General features: G+C 39.6%; 1 protein-coding gene across 1 annotated transcript; it reads right to left on the reverse strand.

Annotated features, from left to right (window-relative positions):
- Nucleotides 1-2,048: 2,048 nt before the first annotated feature.
- Nucleotides 2,049-16,902, reverse strand: LOC139310324 (purpurin-like). Its single transcript, XM_070934482.1, has 5 exons — nt 16,871-16,902; nt 11,170-11,290; nt 7,355-7,491; nt 5,248-5,360; nt 2,049-2,449 (listed from the first exon to the last, which is right to left on the reverse strand). Exons 1-5 carry the CDS (start codon nt 16,900-16,902, stop codon nt 2,049-2,051), a joined length of 804 nt encoding a protein of 267 aa, XP_070790583.1.
- Between the last annotated feature and the right edge of the window lie 2,302 nt (nt 16,903-19,204).

Consider the following 19,204-nt stretch of genomic DNA (forward strand, 5'->3'; position numbering starts at 1 on the left):
AAAGCTGAAGCCAGGATTGAAGAACCACCAATTAATAGAATAGAATAGAATAGAATAGAATAGAATAGAATAGAATAGAATAGAATAGAATAGAATAGAATATAACAGAGTTGGAAGGTACCTTGGAGGTCTTCTAGTCCAATCCCCTGCTTAGGCAGGAAACCCTATACCACTTCAGACAAATGATTATCCAACATCTTAAAAACTTCCATTTTGGAGCATTCACAATTTCTGGAGGCAAGTCGTTCCACTGATTTAATTGTTCTAACTGTCAGGAAATTCATCCTTAGTTTTAGGTTGCTTCTCTCTTTGATTAGTTTCCACCCATTGCTTCCTGTCCTACCCTCAAGTGCTTTGGAGAATAGCTTGACTCCCTCTTCTTTGTGGCAGCCCCTGAGATATTGGAAAACTGCTATCATGTCTCCCCTAGTCCTTCTCTTCATTAAACTAGACATATCCAGTTCCTGCAACCGTTCTTCATATGTTTTAGCCTCCAGTCCCCTAATCATCTTTGTTGCTCTTCTCTGCACTCTTTCTAGAGTCTCAACATCTTTTTTACATCATGGCAACCAAAACTGGATGCTGTATTCCAATTGCCCGGGAAAACTTCATCTGTTGAATAAAACACTCAAAACAAGAAAGCCATGCTGTTCTCTTTCCTTGGTAAGCAGATACAGCGGATGGTCTGCAGGATCTTTATTTGAGAAGCTTCCTCAATTCTATATTTCTAGCAGATGCTGGCAACAGCATATTGGAGATTGTCCATTTTGGATGCAGCTACACAAAGAATAGCGGAGGCCCCATAGAAAGCCTCCCCTTGCAATATCTAGGTTAAGTATTCTGTGAACTACAATTTTCAAATAGTTTGTCCTTCCATACATAACTCTTGCGTCTATCCTAAAGGTGTTTTCAAAAGGCAACTGGACTTTCTTGTTTTGCTCAAAAAAAAAAAAAAAAGCCAGTTGCCTTTTGAAAGAAAGCACCTTTGGGACAACCATGACTTAGATAACTGAGAATCTCCATAAACACCTTGTGTATAACTGATGTTTTTCTATTTAAATTAATAAGTTAAGAGATGGAATTAATGCAGGAGAGAGAAAACTTGGCATAGGATTTTGAGAAAGTTTGCAGTAGGAAAATTACATTCATAAGGCCTGTATCTTTTGCTGAAGGATTCAGCGCCATACCAGATGAATATTGCCCAAGAAAGGTTAAATTAAAGGATAATTGAAAAAGGTCTAGTATGCAAGAATATGAGAAGTAATTTGCTATATACTTGAGCCAGTTTTCTTTCAAAAATCTAAATACTAGAAATCAGAACTTAAATGTGCTTTGAGGGGAAAAAAAGGATTCAAAGAATTTGTGAGGAACATGTTTGAGATGTCAACATTAGGCCTTTTACTTCATCTCTGGACTGGACGAGTTTTGCTTTAACAAGCCCCTGTGGAGACAAACAAGATAAACACCCTTTAGTGCCCATAATGCAAGAAAAATTTGCTCAGATCATTTCTTTACTTATTTCTGTACATGGCAATTCCACAAGGCAGTTTTTACATTCCTTACTTTTATCTATAGGAGAATCAATAAATGTTACAACTGAGGTTCAGGCCTTAAAATTAACTGGCAATAGTACAACTTTAATTCTGAGGCAGATTTAGTTTTATTTAAGAGATTCAGTGCTAGAAAAGATGACTGCAATCTCAAGATTGAGACAGCTTTTTTTAAAAAAAATCATAATTGTGGTTGAACTAAATGTGGGAGGGTTTCTATATGTAGTCTTTGCAGAAGCATTTTTGGTATCTGTTATTGGAGACCTTGGCTGAATCATCATGCTGTGGTGTGGTTTATTTAACCATCATTTATTTAACCCTATGGTTTATTAAGATTCACACAGCCAAACCAATTAAACTATATTATGAAGGGTCCTTGTTGCTCTCTGAGCTAGGTTGTTGTCTTTGAGATGTTTTATTACCCAACTAGGTAACATTATCAGTGCTAACATGGTTTGATGTAACTATGAACCAAAGCACTATCCTGAATTGTATTGATCATGCACTGGGAATTTTCATGATCTTAGAATCTGAGGCCAGGACCAGAATTGCCCAGACTGAAACATTCTTCCCACATTCTTCCTTTTCATAGACAATATCTAATTCAGTCTTCTGATAGATCAGTGCCTCGTGTTGCCCCAAAGAAGTCAAATTCATAACTGGCGCCATTGGGCCTTTCCACATACCTGACTGTAGCACAGGCTGGAACAGGCCAGACATGCAGACTTCCTCCTCCTTCTGCTGTACAATTTTCTGAATGGCAGGGGGAAAGCCCCGAGGGTTGCGGGAGAAAACAATGGCGTAACCATCATCACAGGACCCATCCTCCTTCAGAGTGCGGCACGCATAAGTGATGGCATAGTTATCGTAATCTGTGTCAATCACCCAGTAATTATCACCTGGAATACAAAATCCAGTGTACATAATGAGTTCTGGTAACTATTGATCGTGTCAAAAATGAAAGGATCAGTATTAATTCATGAACCCTGTGCCCTTCCTGCATGGTTTTTCTTCACACACAAAAAATCATCCAGAACTTAGAAAAACCTTCCTGAGAGTGTAGGGCAGGAGGGTCAAACTCGATTTCATTGAGGATCACATCAGGGTTGTGTTTGACTTCGGGGGACCGAATGGGCATGGCCAGCTAGATGTCCTACAGCCTATATATGGTCCCCCCAGGCTCCATTTTCAGCTGTGACGACCTCCTGCAGCCCTGTGCCAGGAAACGGAGCCAGGGAAGCTCCATTTTCACTGGCAGAGGGCTGCAGGAGGTCGTCGCAGCTGAAAACGGAGCTTGGGCAGGCCACGCGCAGCCCTCCCAAGCTCCATTTTTGCTGGCAGAGGCACTGTGGGCTGGTTCTTTGCTGTTTCCAGGTCAGCCCCACAGGCCAGATCTAAGCAGCCCCATGGGCTAGATCCAGCCTACAGGCCTTAAGTTTGACACCCCGGGTAGACCTTGAAAAGACTAAGAGAACAGCTGATCAGCCAGATTTTTCATTTGAGGGATTAATATCTTAATGTCTTCAAATTGTTGCTCATCTTTTTTTAAACAAAGATAGAAAGCAGCAAAAAGGAGAGAGGAAAAAGAGGTAGGGTGACATAATTTTTCTTGCCAGAAAATACAGTATAACAGTGTGGGTTTTTCCACCATTACTAAGATGTTTTTCAAGTCATGATGCCCGCCGTTTGAAATATACTCTAAAGCAGGGTTTCCTAACCTTGACAACTTTAAGATGTATGGATTTCAACTTCCAGAACTCCCCATCTAGCTGGGGAATTTTAGGAATTAAAGTCCACATGTCTTAAAATTGCCAAAGTTTGGAAACCTCTTAATTTGATCTTCCTCATCACCAAGTTTCATTCTTAGTGGGTTGTGTGACTTTGCTTAGAATTTAAACTGAATTTATTTTAGAATGTTCTTCTGGAATTACAGGAAGGAATCGGAGGTTTTTTAGAATTAGGACATAACTTTCATTCTTACTGAAGCCATCTTGAATATTTTTGTAATAAAACAATGAGTCATACAATCAACAATAAATAGAGGGATATGCATACAAAGGACTAAGTTAATGCCAGAAAGACTGCAAACACTCAAATGGATATATGTCTGTGGAGATTCTCAGTCATCCAGATCATAACTGTCTCAAAAGTGCTTCTTCAAAAGGTAACTGGACTGTTTTTCCCTTGAGGAAGAAGAACCTCAAGGGGAAAAAAAATGTTCTTCCTCAAGGAAAAAACAGTTCCATTGCCTTTTGAGGAAGCACTTTGGAGTCTCAAAATGGATATAATATTGGATTTTAATATTATTTCAAAATATTCTGATATATCTAGGATTACATGGACGTATGACACATGAGTTTTCCTCTACATTCTTGGCCATAAACTTACAGGAGATTCAAAAAAGTAGCTGGAAACGGGTAGAGTAGAGATGCCTAAAATTATGCACAACATAGTGAAAGTAAATAGAAGTGTCTCTTCCTCTCTCATTCTGAAGTCATCTAATAAAAGTAGTGAGAGATTCAAAACTTCCCTTTTTTTCCTATGCAACACCTAATTGAACTATGGAATTCTCTACCAGAAGATGAAATAATAGTCATTAAAGATATTTATTTATTTTTTTGATTTGATTTATATGCCGCCCTTCTCCGGAGACTCAGGGCGGCTTACAATGCGTTAAGCAATAGCCTTCATACTTTTGTATATATTTATACAAAGTCAGCTTATTGCCCCACAATCTGAGTCCTCATTTTACCTACCTTAGAAAGGATGGAAGGCTGAGTCAACCTTGAGCCTGGTGAGATTCGAACTTGCAGTAATTGCAGGCAGCTGATGTTAATAACAGTGCTTTAGTCTGCTGCGTCACCAGGGCTCTTGGTAGATATGATATATCAATGGCATAAGGTAAAGGTAAAGGTTCCCCCGCACATGCATACTAGTTGTTTCCGTTTCAAAGCTGAACAGCCAGCGCTGTCCGAATACATCTCCGTGGTCATGTGGCCGGCATGACTCGACGCCGAAGGTGCACGGAACCTTCCCACCAAAGTGGTCCCTATTTTTCTACTTGCATATTTGATGTGCTTTGTAACTGCTAGGTTGGCAGAAGCTGGGACAAGTAACAGGAGCTCACTCCGCTATGTGGCACTAGGGATTCGGACAGCTGAACTGCCGACCTTTCGATCGACAAGCTCAGCGTCTTAGCCACTGAGCCACTGCATTCCCCCATTGATACCATATCAATGGCATGCAATTGAATAAATGTACCATATATTTACTCCATTATCAAAGATGATAATGTCCCTTTCTAACTGAGAAATGATATAAATAAGTTGATGATTAGACAGGACAGATTGTAGAAAGAAGAAAAAGGAGTAAATTGTACCAATAACTATTGTAAAGAAAATTGGAAACAACTCCTTGGTACCCTTTTTTCTTTTCTATTTTTCTCTTTCTTTCTTTCTTTCTTTCTTTCTTTCTTTCTTTCTTTCTTTCTTTCTTTCCTTCTTTCCTTCCTTCCTTCCTTCCTTCCTTCCTTCCTTCCTCTTTCATTTCCCCTTTATCTTCCTTACTTTATATTAATTTGTGTTAGTTTTTAACTTCGCTTTTAAAAGTTTTAATAATATACCATATATATTTTAAGTATAGGTAGGAAAATGATATTGTTCTCATGCTCTGCTTAAAAACTGGGGGGAAAACTGACCTCCACTTGACAAATAGCTTGCCAGCCCTTGGTAATTCATGAACATCTTGGCTGGTGTGGTGGGGTCAGGTACCGAATATTGAGCAGCCATATCAGCACAGACCATCCAGAATCTAAAACAGAAAGATATTGAAATTAATTTTAATTTTTTCCTATGTAACTAACATTTTGCTCTTTTGCCTAGAATATATTGTGCTTGCATCCTGTTCTGATTTCATACTATACTGTTTATTATAGTAAATACATGCTGGCTGGGGAATTCTAGGAATTGAACTTCTCACATTTTAAACTTGTTGAGATTTAGAAAGACTGATAGCTCAAAGCCATACCATATCATGCCAAGTGCAATCTGCTTGTCTTGCATTTGTTCTGCATTAGTTCTTCCTTTTTGTTCATGCAACATGTACAACAAACCTAGAGTCTACATTTGCACTTTTAAACCGGGTTTGGACTTTTGTGGCTTAGTATGACGCATAAACCTAAGTCATTCTGTGATTTTCTGGTTTGTTATATTGTGTAAATTCAGAAACCACTGAAATGAATCACTGCAGCTGTTAAATTAGTTACACGGTTGTTAAATGAATCTGGCTTCTCCGTTGACTTTGCTTGCCAGAAAGTTGCAAAAGGTGATCACATGACCCCAGGACACTGCAACCGTCATAAATATGAGTTAGATGCCAAGCATCTTAATTTTGATCATGTGACCATGGGGATGCTATAACAGTCATAAGTGCGAAAAATGGTTCATAAGTCATTTTGGGGGGGGGGGCGTTTTAACTTTAAATGATCACTAAATGAACTGTTGTAAGTCAAGTATTACTTGCATTAGTGACAACAGACAACTGAATTGACGCACATTAATCATTGCTAGACAATATAAACATATAATGTAATTTTCAGCAACGGCAACTTGGTGCCCTCTATATCCTTTGGATTACAATTCCCAACATTGCTGATGGTTAACTCTGCAGTTTAAGAGTTTGATAACCAAATCGTCTGTCAGACCTCATTTTACTTATTTGCAGTCTTCACAATGCCTGAATTCACATAATGGTTAAGGCACCAGGCGGAAAACAGGAGGCCCAGTCCCCTCTGAGGCGTGAAAAGCCTGCTGGGTGACTTTGGGCCAGTCACTCTCTCTCCACCCCATTCACCTCGCAGGATTGTTATTGTGGTACAAATAGAAAAAAGAAGGAGTACTAGGCATATTTGTCACCTTGAGTTATTTATAAAAAATAGTAAATGCAGGATAAGAATCCGATAAATAAATAAATAAATAAATAAATAAATAATAACATAGGTTGCTTAACCTAAGAACCACAGTGGTGCAGTGGTTAGAATGCAGTATTGCAGGCTACTTCTACTGACTGCCGGCTGCCAGCAGTTTGGCAGTTTGAGTCTCACAGCTCAAGGTTGACTCAGCCTTCCATCCTTCCGAGGTCAGTAAAATGAGGACCAAGTTTGTTGGGGGCAATATGCTGACTCTGTAAACCACTTAGAGAGGGCTGCAAATCTATAACTAAATCTAAGTGCTATTGCTATTGCTATCACTACCCTGTTTCCCTGAAAATAGGACCCAACCGTAAAATAAGTCCTAGCATGATTTTTCAGGATACTCGTAATATAAGCCCTACCCCCAATATAAGCCCCAGTTAAGATTGTCAGCCAGATGGATGCATTTAGTACCGTATTTCCCCCAAAATAAGACCTAACCAGAAAATAAGCCCTAATGCATCTTTTGGAGCAAAAATTAATATAAGACCCGGTCTTATTTTTGGAGAAACACGCTATTGCTATTGCTATTGCTATTGCTATTGCTATTGCTATTGCTATTGCTATTGCTATTGCTATTGCTATTGCTATTGCTATTGCTTGGCCCAATCTTGCTGAGTGAAATAGGTCATTGTGATTTGTGAGTCGTGGGTTACATTTGTAAAAACTCAGTTTTATTCAATGACCATGGCTATATGAGTCATGGCTTCCACTTCGTGACTTTCACATCATAGTCGCTGGCCATCTTGATCACAAAAATGTAATTCTGCATAAAATGAACAAGTGCATAATAATACACAGAAACGGTAGTTATTCACATGCAGCTGCAGCTTACCCAAAAAGCTTCATTCTGCCTTTGGAGGACGCAGTCATAGTCCCATCCTCCTCAATGGTGTATTCAGCTGAGATATTATCCTGTAGAAACAATCCTTCTGGGTCTTTCTTGGCCAGAGCATACCATTTACCTGCATACTAAAATAAAATTTAAAAATGGGCAAGGTTACTAGGACAGTGAATACATCTTCACGATGAACACTGCCCAAGACATGACTACAAGCTAAAGTATTAACTGGATCTGATGGAAAGATAGAGCTACTCTTGCAAACTGATTGCCTATGTGTCCTTAATTTAAACACAGATCTTAAACAGTTGTCTAATTTGGATACAGTGAAACCATCTCCTGAATCTGTCTAAATAGTTGGAAGTTTGATCTAGTGATTAAGGTGCCAGGCTAGAAACCAGGAGACTGAATTCCACTCCCATCTCAGCATAAAAACCAGTTGGGTGACTTTGGGCCAGTCCTTCTCTCAGCCCAACTCACCTTCCAGGATTGTTGTTGTGGGGACAATAGGAGGAGGAAGAATAGTAGACATTTGTTCGCTGTCTTGAGTTATTCATAAAAACATATTTCTGTTATTTCTGCTGTTTCTGCTATTTTTTGTTTTTTTGGTACTTAAAAGGTCCTTAAAAGGACCATGGGATTGTGGGTGAAGCCAGGAGATCCTCGCGGATGTCTGGCTACCAGTCCGTCTGTTACTCATACTGCGCACCTGTATGGATAAACAGCTCACGTACAGGACTTATTGATGTTCAACTCAACCATACGATGAGGCTAATTACTGGGTGCACAAAATCTACACCTAGCTACTGGTTACCCGTTCTTAGTCACATACTTCCTCCGCACTTACGACGACAAGAAGCTCTCATTCGGGAGTATAGTAAGATCCTGTTAAATTCCTCTCTACCCATTCATGGCTACATTCCTGATCTCTTAAGATGGCGATTAAAGTCAAGAAACCCACCACTCTTGACAGCGCTTAAACTGCTGGCCGATCATCAGAACACCACACAAAAGTGGATGGAAGCGTGGAGTAGCTATTCCCCCCAAGATATTTCTGAGCATATTAATCCTAATAGTATACCTCCAGGATTTAATCTACCCCGACACATATGGGTGACATACAATAGAATTAGAACGATTCATGGGGTGTGTGCCGACTCCTTGTATAAATGGGGAAAGACACCTTCAGCACAATGCGATTGCGGGGTCCCCCGACAGACTATCCAACATATAGTGAGGGAATGCTCTAACAGAAGGTATCCAGGAGATTTTAGGGACTTCCTCTGCGTAACAATGACAGCTACTGACTGGATCTCCAAACTCGACATTAAACTCTGAAATGTTATTTCTGTTTTCCTCTTAGGTTTTCTTACTGCTCTTTTTCTAATTGTTTTAATTGTTTTAACCTGTAAAAATGAAGTGTTTTAATATTGTGCGTGACCAGCCATACGCTAAATAAATAAATAAATAAATAAATAAATAAATAAATAAATAAATAAATAAATAAAAATAAATAAATAAATAAATAAAAAAATATAAAAACATATATAAAGGCAGAATATAAATAAATAGAAATTAATGAAAGCTGAAAGCTATTCAAACAGGAGAATCAAGTAATAATCTATTTCTTAGAGTAAAAAAGTGGTCATTTTCACTGTTTTTTGTGAGGGCAATACTACAGTAGTGGCCAAAATTGTGGAAACCTTTTGGGAAAGGTGTATTTTCTAAAACTAGCTAATAACACCACTTTTTTTGAGGGGGGGAGTAGTACCATAAAATTATATATCAATGGAAAGATAATTTAATCAAGAATGTAATGCAATAACTTTTATGAAGGATTTGCTCTTAGAATCACAGTTACAATATAAAGAAGAAAAGTGAAACACGTAGAAAAAATGAGATATACAAAAATTATCACGTCAGTTAATACTAAGTTGGGTAACCTCAAGCATGAATTACAGCTTTACAACATCTTCCCATGGAGTGAACCAAGTCTTTTAGTTATGCAGCTTTTGTAATGTGAAACCAAGATTGAATGATTGCTTCTATTAACTGGGTTTTATTGCTGGGTCGCTTCTGACTAACAAGTTTCTTTAGTCAGCTCCATAGATTTTCAATTGGGTTAAGGTCTGAGCTATTCCCAGGCCATTCGAGCAGTGGAATATGGTTATCTTGAAACTTCAAAAAAAGCTGGTGTTATTAGCCATCAAACCTCAAAAATACACTTTTCCCAAAAGGTTTCCACAATTTTGGCCACTACTGTAGGTAGCTATTTGCAAGATGACACATTCAGTTGCACATTAAGAAAATCCTTAATGTAAAGGACCAATTAATAATGGAACAAAATTGTTGGAGGAATATACTTCTTGTTTTCTTCATGGGAGGCCATCCAGCAGAGGCTGAATTGGGAAATATGTGCCCTTATAGATTTATTGAATTATGTCTCCCATGATCCCTCACTATTGGCATATGGATTGGGGCTGCTGAGAGTATAATTCAGCAAAAACCGGACAGACACAGGTTAACCAATCTGTCATTTATCTACGTGAGACACTTTGTCCCAGTGTTTTGGATTTAATGGCCCAAAGCCCCCCTCCATCTCTTTGGTTCTGCCTGGAAGAGCCTCTGAGTTAACAGCCACTTCTTTGGGCTAGGAAATTAAACTGAGTCAGGCATACTTAAAACTTAAATAGGAACCGCCAAGAAATATAAAGAGTGTGAAATAGACTGGAAAGTTCATCTGAGTCCAGGCTGACTGAGGAACCATCTCACCCCAATAGGACCGGCCTGCAGAAAGGGCATGCTATGGACCTCATCGTTCAAGGAATTTTGACTGATGGGATCCAGGAGAAGAGCCTTTTGGGCCATGGTTCCTGCCCTTTGAAACATTGTACTCTGCCCCCTATCCAAGATGAGATCCATACCCACCCTTCTGACCTTCTGTAATGGCCTGAAGACCTGGCTCTGCCAGTTGGCCTGGGCCCCCAACAGGAATGCATTACATTGGAGGTAGTTGACGGGTTAAGAGAAGATCCCCACCTCTCCCCATGTGCACCACACTCCCTTCCTCTTAACCTTTAATTGTAAATTATTATTGTTATTTATTGTGTAATGTTTTACTGACTTTTAATGTTTGAAAGCCATTAATTAATGTTTGTAGACGAGATGGGCAACACACAAATCATGAAGGAATGGAATGGAGTGGAGTGGATTGGAATGGAATGGAATGGAATGGATAAGAGAAGAAAGAAAGAAAGAAAGAAAGAAAGAAAGAAAGAAAGAAAGAAAGAAAGAAAGAAAGAAAGAAAGAAAGAAAGAAAGTTTTCAAAAAACAACACACCAAACAACCAAGAGAAAACAATGTGATACTGGTCTCATATTATTGTCAAAAAACTATATGGACCTGACTGCTATGAAATCAGCAAGAGTAGAACTGGATTTAAAGGAGGTTTTAGGTTATTTTACCTGCCTTGGAGATCACTCTCCTTCCTAAGTTAGCTACAGCAGGGGCATGAAACAGATACAGCAGGCCATTCCCCCCATCCCATATACTATACAGCATACGCATCTCCTAAGACAAAACTATAAAACAAAGGGGAATAAGACTGACTTGCAAGTAGGTTCCCAGGAGCACAGTAAATTGAGATTTTTTTTTAAAAAAAAAAATCAAAACCCTGACTCTGGTAAGAGTGACACATCTTAGAAACCAAGTCCGATTCACGTGCACGAAGTTACGTGGACTTCAACTAATGCCTTTAATTCAATCCACATGCTCTTTGCCCTTGATCTTAGAAAGTGTTCATAGTTACCCGTTTGGAGTCAAAGTCTTCCTTCACAGTGAATGAGTCCACCACACATGAAGTCTGTCCCATGCAATCATTAATCATGAAGATCAGGGTCATCAGGAGGGTGTAGTGATTGTATTTCATTCTGTAAAGCAACACAGTTCAGCCCAGATTAAAAAGACGGCTCTATCTACCATAATGTCTTGTTTTTATTTACTTGGTTACTGGCATTCATCTTCTAGTACTTAACTACAAAGATTCTCCCCTCGCTTTGAGTTCAAAGTCAGGGCACACATTCCTACAGGTAAGGTCTGCGAGATACTGTCGCAATTGGAGTTAAGACAAGGGTGTCAAACTCGATTTCATTGAGGGCCACATCAGGGTTGTGTTTGACCTTGGGAAGCCAGGGTGGGCATGGCCAGGGTGGGCGTGGCCAGCTCAACGTCACTTGTGTCGGGGACGCCTGTGGCGGCCCAAGCGCTCTGCCAGCGAAAACAGGCTCCCGAGCTCTGTTTTCAGCTGTGATGGCCTCCTGCAATCCTCTGCCAGTGAAAACGGAGCTCAGGAAGACTGTCCACGGCCCTCCCGAACTCCATTTTCACTGGCAAAGGCACTGCAGGCCGATCCTTTGCTGTTTCCAGGTCAGCCCAGTGGGCCAAATCTAAGCACCCTGTGGGCTGGGTCCGGCCCCCGGACCTTGAGTTTGACACCCCTGAGTTAAGAGGTTGAAGTTCCGGCCAGTAGGAATGGTTTGCTCCCAAACTTCAAAGAGTTCCAGCATTTACAGCATTTTCAAAGAGTTCCAGCATTTACAATAGAAAACTAAGCCCTCAGCATCTTAGCATTCACAACAGCAACACCACCTATCACAAAAGCAAAAGGAGATGGAGCCCGAGCAGTGAGAACACCATGTGCAGAGTTGTCCTAGATTTTACTGGGCCAAAGACTTGTCTATATCTACTATGAAATATTTGCAAGATGGTAGATGATTATATGTGACATAAAGAGCTCCTCTTAACCTGTATCAGGGAGCAGAAGCTGAGGGGTACTCTTTTTTTTCCTAAAATCAAAATGTGGAAATGTACTACATCAGTCTCTGGCTGTGATACAATTATGTAATTTTAGACCTTTGCATTTTGCAGTTAGAAGCTAGGGCGGAGGCTTCTTTTGTAGGCAAAGCCTATTATTTAAGCTTAAGGATAATTTTGTTGTAATAAAGGATAAGCAAAGTGGGGGGGAGAGTATATATGTCTAGATGACTCCCCCTGAACAATATCATTTTTAAAAAACAATAGGAAGAAAAATGCTATGGAAAGCAGCATCAGCCCTAGAGATCAGCCATGTTCATGTAAGTGGCAGGAAGCTGGGCCTGAGTCAGGCGCAAAGAATGAGGAACACACATGCTGAGTTCCAGTTAAGCTGATTTATTGCTCATGTCTATACACAAGAATGGAGTCAACTAATGGTCAGAGTTTAATTAGCACTAGATAAGAATTAAGTGGAATTCAAGGCAGGTTGGACTTAGACCGCTTATGGGAAGCTAAGGACTTCAGGCTGATTCCTCGCTTGACTCCACCCCCAGGCTCTCCTTGTTGTTCTCTTACATCCTGCCTGTTGCTGTCCCCTCCCCAAACAATCTCTCTAGTTCAGACTTTCAAAACATTTTGCCCTTGGTTTTTAAAGTGATGTAATGAGAACCACAAAAAAAAAAAAAAAAGGCAAAGTCAGCACAAAATTGTGATTGTGAGGACAAATGCAACAATTAAAGCGTGATTAAAGCAAGACTATATTAGCTTAATTAATATGATTAATTAATTATTAATTAATAATTCTCTATGTAGGCAATAATGTCCGTCTTGGGCCACATGGAATATTATAACTTGGCAGCAACTTTCAGGGGGTATACGCTATGCACTTCTGGTTATTTAGCTCAACTATATTGCAAGAACTATGAAGAAAATGATATGAGGGCCTATAATGAGACGGCTATAAATTTTTAGGGCTATAATGAGAGAACAAAAAAATGTGAGATCCTGTAGATCATAGGTTATCCTAAACATACCTCTGACATTATTTCCCCTTGTGGTGGAATACTTCACCTGGACCATTCACCCTCAAACTTTCCATGCATGCATTAAATATGCACCGATAAAATAAATCCTTTTGCCATTGTTCATCCTCTCTCTCACAGCTCCCCCTTTGAATAATTTTATGGCTGTAATCTTATTCTTTCTTCTGTATCCATTGAGGCTTTTTCTAACCTGGCTTTCCTAAAGAGGCCTGCCACCATCTACCATCCCAGAATTGCAATTGTTGAGATTGATGGTTGCTGAAACACCAGCAGAGAGAATTGCTTGAATGCAAAAGACAGCAGCTTATTATCTCCCCGGTTAATATCTGCTTATGATCACAGATGTCATTCATCTCTTGGGCTTTCTAAAGCAAATGACACCAGTCTTCACTGGATCTGATTAATTTACACCTGCTTCCAAGTCACCTGTTCTTTTCTCCAAAGTGGTTGTTTCTGACACCTTCGCAGCCTATTCACTCAAAAAACAACTCTGAGATTTAAAAACTCACTGTTAATCAATATTCATTGTCTCCAGAGTTAAAACAAAGGCCTGTTTCTCAAAAGACCTGTTGAACCTCTGGCTACATCACTTCAAACTGATGGAGAGGGATCACTTGATCAAATGCACAGTCTTGGAAAATTATCATCACTGTGCATCCCAAACTACTAGTTAGCGTATTTTGAATCTAGATCAGGAAGTGCACCATATTGTAATTGACATTTGGGATGCTCTCTTATAAGTGATTCTCAGAGGGATCCCTTAAGCTAGATAAGGTATCATGTAACTTTTCTTGGGTTGCCTTTGTCCTATTGCAATGGTTTATGGAAAATGGCTTAGGGCCTGGTTATTTACGGGACCGCCTACTACCACCAATAGCCTCCCACCGGCCAGTACGCTCTCATAGAGAGGGACTCCTCTGGGTGCCGTCAGCCAAACAGTGTCGACTGGCGGCCCCTAGGGGGAGAGCCTTCTCTGTGGGGGCACCTACCATCTGGAATGAGCTCCCCCCGGAGATACGGAGGATCCCGGATCTGCGCTCCTTCCGCCGTGCTGTGAAGACCTTTTTATTCCATCAAGCGGGCTTGGCCTAATCTCTTCCCTTTTTAAATATGTAAATTTTAATCTGTTTTTAAATTATTGGGGTATTTTAATTTGTCTGGGCCAAATAATTTAATTTGATTTTATCGGGTTTTTAAATTTTGTGTATTTATGTATTTTATTGTTGGCTGTTCACCGCCCTGAGTCCTTCGGGAGTAGGGCGGTATACAAATCAAATAAACTAAACTAAACTAAACTAAAATAGCAGTGCCCTTTGATTGACCTTGATCTCTGAGCAAGCTCTGATTTCTGGCCCTCCGGGTTGCAAAGACTAAATGTGTGTGTTTTCTTGTGTTATGTGATGTTGTGTGAAGTAAAGACAAGGATAGAAAAAGCTCGAACAGTATTCTTCAAAATGAAAAAGGTCTTCTGTAGCCACGACCTAAGCCTAAGACTGAAAATCAGGCTTGTCAGATGTTACATCTTTTCTATCCTGCTCTACGGAGTAGAGAGTTGGTCTCTGACAGAAAACCACTTGAAGAAACTAGAAGCATTTGAAATGTGGATTTACAGATGGCTGTTACATATAAACTGGGTTAACAAAATCACAAATGAAGAGGTGATAAACCACCTGGGAACGCAAAGAGAAATAATCAAAGCCATTAAAAAGAGAAAGTTAGAATATTTCGGACATGTGATGCGACACCCAGAAAAATACAGCATCCTTCACTTAATCCTCCAGGGAAAGATTGAAGGCAGACGAGGCCCAGGCAGAAGAAGAGCATCATGGCTTCAAAACCTAAGGAACTGGTTTGGACAAAACTCAGCAGCACTTCTTCATATGGCTGTTGACAAAAATAGAATTGCCAACATGATTGCCAACATCCGATGACGGATATGGCACAACAACAAGAAGAAGATGTGATGTTGTGAAGTAACAATTCAAACAGTCTGCCTGAAAGCCTACTTTACACTGTCTGTTGCTTCAAATGATAAAGTTTTTTTTTTTTAGATTTTAGTTCACCAACAACTGAAACTTTACAGAAAGCAAAATATAAAGTCTCTGTTCGGTTGTTATCTAAACTACAACATGTTATCTCATACTTTAGATGTTACCAGTGGTGGGATTCAGCCAGTTCATACCACTTCAGGAGAACCGGTTGTTAAATTACTTGCATCCCACCACTGGATGTTACCACCAGTTATTGTATTACAATAACTCCCAGCAGAATTTCCATTTATCCAGTCTTGCGAATATTTAGGACTGCAAAATAATACGAAGTCCTCCGGACCAATGTTTCTCAACTTTGAGATGTCTGAACTTCAACTCCCAGTATTCCTTAGCCAGCATACTGGCTGGGGAATTCTGGGAGCTTGTCTATACAACTTAAAGTTGCCAAGGTTGAAAAACACTGGTCTAAAAAGCCCATTCAGCAAGGGTGAAGCTGATGATATCACAGATGGTGGCTTCTTACCTAACAATTTATTAACAGCAGAGAAAAACTCCTATCTGACCTTAGCTAATCTTGAAAAAGCTAAGCAGGCTCAGAGCTAATTAATACCTGGATGAGAGACTGCTACGAAATTTGAGGCCTGTAGGCTAAGAAGATGAAAAAAAGATAACTTTGAAGGAAGTAATAGAAAACCACTTCTATAATGTGGCTAAGAAACTCCCCTGGATGTGCTCATAAAATCATCATCATGATTTTTTTTCTTTGCATAATAGTTCAGTTCCTTTAATATTTTGCTGAGACAATGTTCTTAAATCTATTGTCCAAATGGGGGAGAATTCACACATAGCTCTCCCAAAACTAAAGTTCCTCCTGTTGCACACCAGAAGTTCCTACTTTATCTGCAATATTTATCTGCAATATCTGCAACAAAGATGATTAAGGGAGTGGAGGCTAAAACATATGAAGAACAGTTGCAGGAACCGCGTATGTCTACTTTAATGAAAAGAAGGACTAGGGGTGACATGATAGCAGTGTTCCAATGTCTCAGGAGTTGCGGCAAAGAAGAGGGAGTCAAGCTATTCTCCAAAGCACCTGAAGGCAGTACAAGAAGCAATGGATGGAAACTAATCAAGGAGAGAAGCAACTTAGAACTAAGGAGAAATTTCTTGACATTAGAACAATTAATCAGTGGGACAACTTGCCTCCAGAAGTTGTAAATGCTCCAACACTGAAAGTTTTTAAGAAGATGTTGGATAACCATTTGTCTGAGGTGGTGTAAGGTTTCCTGCCTAAGCAGGGGGTTGGACTAGAAGACCTCCAAGGTCCCTTCCAACTCTGTTATTCTATTTTCTTTATCTGCTTGGAGTGAACTGATTTAAGCTGGCAAGAACTTTCCTAACAAGGTTTGGCACCTCTGTTATATGCAAAATAGCTGAAAACCTTCATGGGTTACATATGTTCTAGGCATAACTCATGAAACCGAGAAAAAATGTCTTTTAGGCATTTATCTGTTAGCCAGCTATTGATCTCTGTCTCATCTCATGAAAACAATAAAGAGACAACTCTTTAAGATCACATTAATATCTGCTAAGGTACATGACATTTCTTTTAAATAAGCAAAAAGAAAACAGACGTTCTAAACAAACTTTCTGAAAAACCTACCTTGATATCTTGTTGGAGCTTCTGGAATTCATTGCAAATAATTCTTGCTCTTGTTGGACTATAGATGACTGCCCTGTTCTTGCCTTTAAATAAGGAAGCTTGAAAAGACCCTAATTGGCTATTTATCTTTTGAATCTGAATAAGATGCTTAACTGTGGCTTATCCATTATGTAAAAACCATCATCTGTAATCTTTGTACTCGCCTGTCCATCTTCAATTATCAATCCACACATCTTTTACATAACAGAAGAAACCATTCCCAACCCCAAAACTTCTAGAACCAAAAAACATTTGTCATTTCATCCTGTATGAAACATACAGCCAGTTAAACGTGCAGAAGTCAATTTTAAAACTGCACCACAAGATCTGCGTTAGGTTAAATAATTTTTTTTCCAGCTAAGCCCATGCCCACTTACCTTTTGCAAAATATTTAATACCAATGAGACCTTTATACCATTTTAATCCCTTCTTGAGAAAAGCAATAGAAAAGCTCTTTGCTCACACACATTTTACCAGTCAAGGACTAATAAACCAAGAGGGTCTTGTCTTATAGTTTTACTTTCTATTTTCTACATTTTTTTCCTTCTCTTTTGCACCTTTGCCTTTCTTTCTATTCTTCTTTCTTTTAATTTGCATTAGATTTTAGATTTAGATTTTAGATTTAGATTTTTAGATTTAGATTTTAGATTTGTTAATGTGCGCTGCACATTGAATAACTGCAGTTGTTAAATTAGTATCACGGTTGTTAAGTGAATCTGGTTTCCCAGACACTGCAACTGTCATAAATGTGAATCCATTGTCAAGCACCCAAATGTGAATCACATGACCAGGGGGATGCTGCCATGGTTATAAGTGTGAAAAATTGTCATAAGTCACTTTTTTCAGTGCTGTTGTAACTTCAAACAGTCACTAAGTGAATGGTTGTAAGTTGAGAACTACCTGTATAAGAAATTCATTAGAATCCATTTATCTCTGAGAATAGATTATCCTTTATAGCTGTTGCTGAGATTTATTGTTACTGCAGACCAAATCTAACAGAAACCATAAACACATAAAAAACCAAGTTTATCAATGAGCATTCACTCAATGATAGTTATTTATAAGTGATTATTTTTAGTTAATTGTAGAAATGTAATAAACGTCTCCTTATTCTATTCTCCAAAGCTGTTGGAGAAAGGAGATTCACACATGCTCTGGGTTTTTTTTTTTAATTATCAGGGTAACATAATTCTTCCTCTTTCATCTTCTGTGCCTTACCTAGAATGTAAGAATGGGCTACACAGGACTAGGTTATCCACTGATTATATTCCTTTCACACAGGATCAGCTCACAATCAGATCCAGGCAATAGTAGGTCAGAAATATGATGGACATTCTAGTCATTCAACAGTTGAGAAAGAAAATCATGAGGATATGAAGGTTTTCTTGTAATCAAGATTATAGGCATAGAGTACGTATACATTCACTTTTAAGAGCGTGAAATTGCTTCAAACATGATCTGCGGATGAGGGTGATAGAGATGGCACTGAAATGACAGTAGAATATTGATTAACCCTAGCAAAATTTACCTACAGATTCATCATTCATATAATGTTTATTTGTCAGGATGTTGCTTAGCTCTTTTGTAGCCCATGTATGTTCTTAAGGTGGGATGGTGTGAAACAAGGAATCAAGAGAAACTCACTCCTATCCCACTGCATTTTCTTCACAAAGTGGGTAGGATCAAATGGAGATTTGGCTTGCTATATGAACCTGTTGGGGATTTAATACAGTGAGATGTATTAAAAGATGCCTACAAGCAAAGAATACCTTGTAAAGTTGTCCATGTGCATAGGATTGATATTGTCCTGTTTTTCTGGGGTGTGGTGGGTCTTCAAATTCTTGATACATCTTTTCAATCAGAAATGATAGTATAAGACCGTGATGGCAAACCTATGGCATGCGAGCCAGACGTGGCATGCAGAGACATCTCTCCAGGCACAGGAGTCATCACCTATTAATCTTCCAGGGTCGGGCGCACTGGCCAGCTGGTCTTCACATGCACAGAAGCACCAGAAACTGGAAGAAGAGCCGCCCAGTGTGCATGTGTGCACCAGCCACCTGGTCTTCCGGTTTTTGGTGCAAATATGTACACGAAGACCAGCTGGCTGGCGCACCAGAACTCAGCAGAGCAACGGGTGATGGCTTGCATGACCAAAGACGCGGAGAGGGGATCCCGGTGGTCACTTCCTAGGGGAGCAGAGCTGTCAGCCAGGATGGGCAGGCCAGGGCTTCCCTCCCTCCCTGCCCAAGTGGGCTTCTTGCACGGCCCCAGCCATCTAGCCCGTGGCACCAA

Source organism: Pituophis catenifer, unplaced genomic scaffold, assembly GCF_029215685.1.
Source record: "Pituophis catenifer annectens isolate HBS135680 unplaced genomic scaffold, rPitCat1.0.hap2 SCAF_2, whole genome shotgun sequence".
NCBI classification, from domain to species: Eukaryota; Metazoa; Chordata; class Lepidosauria; order Squamata; family Colubridae; genus Pituophis; species Pituophis catenifer.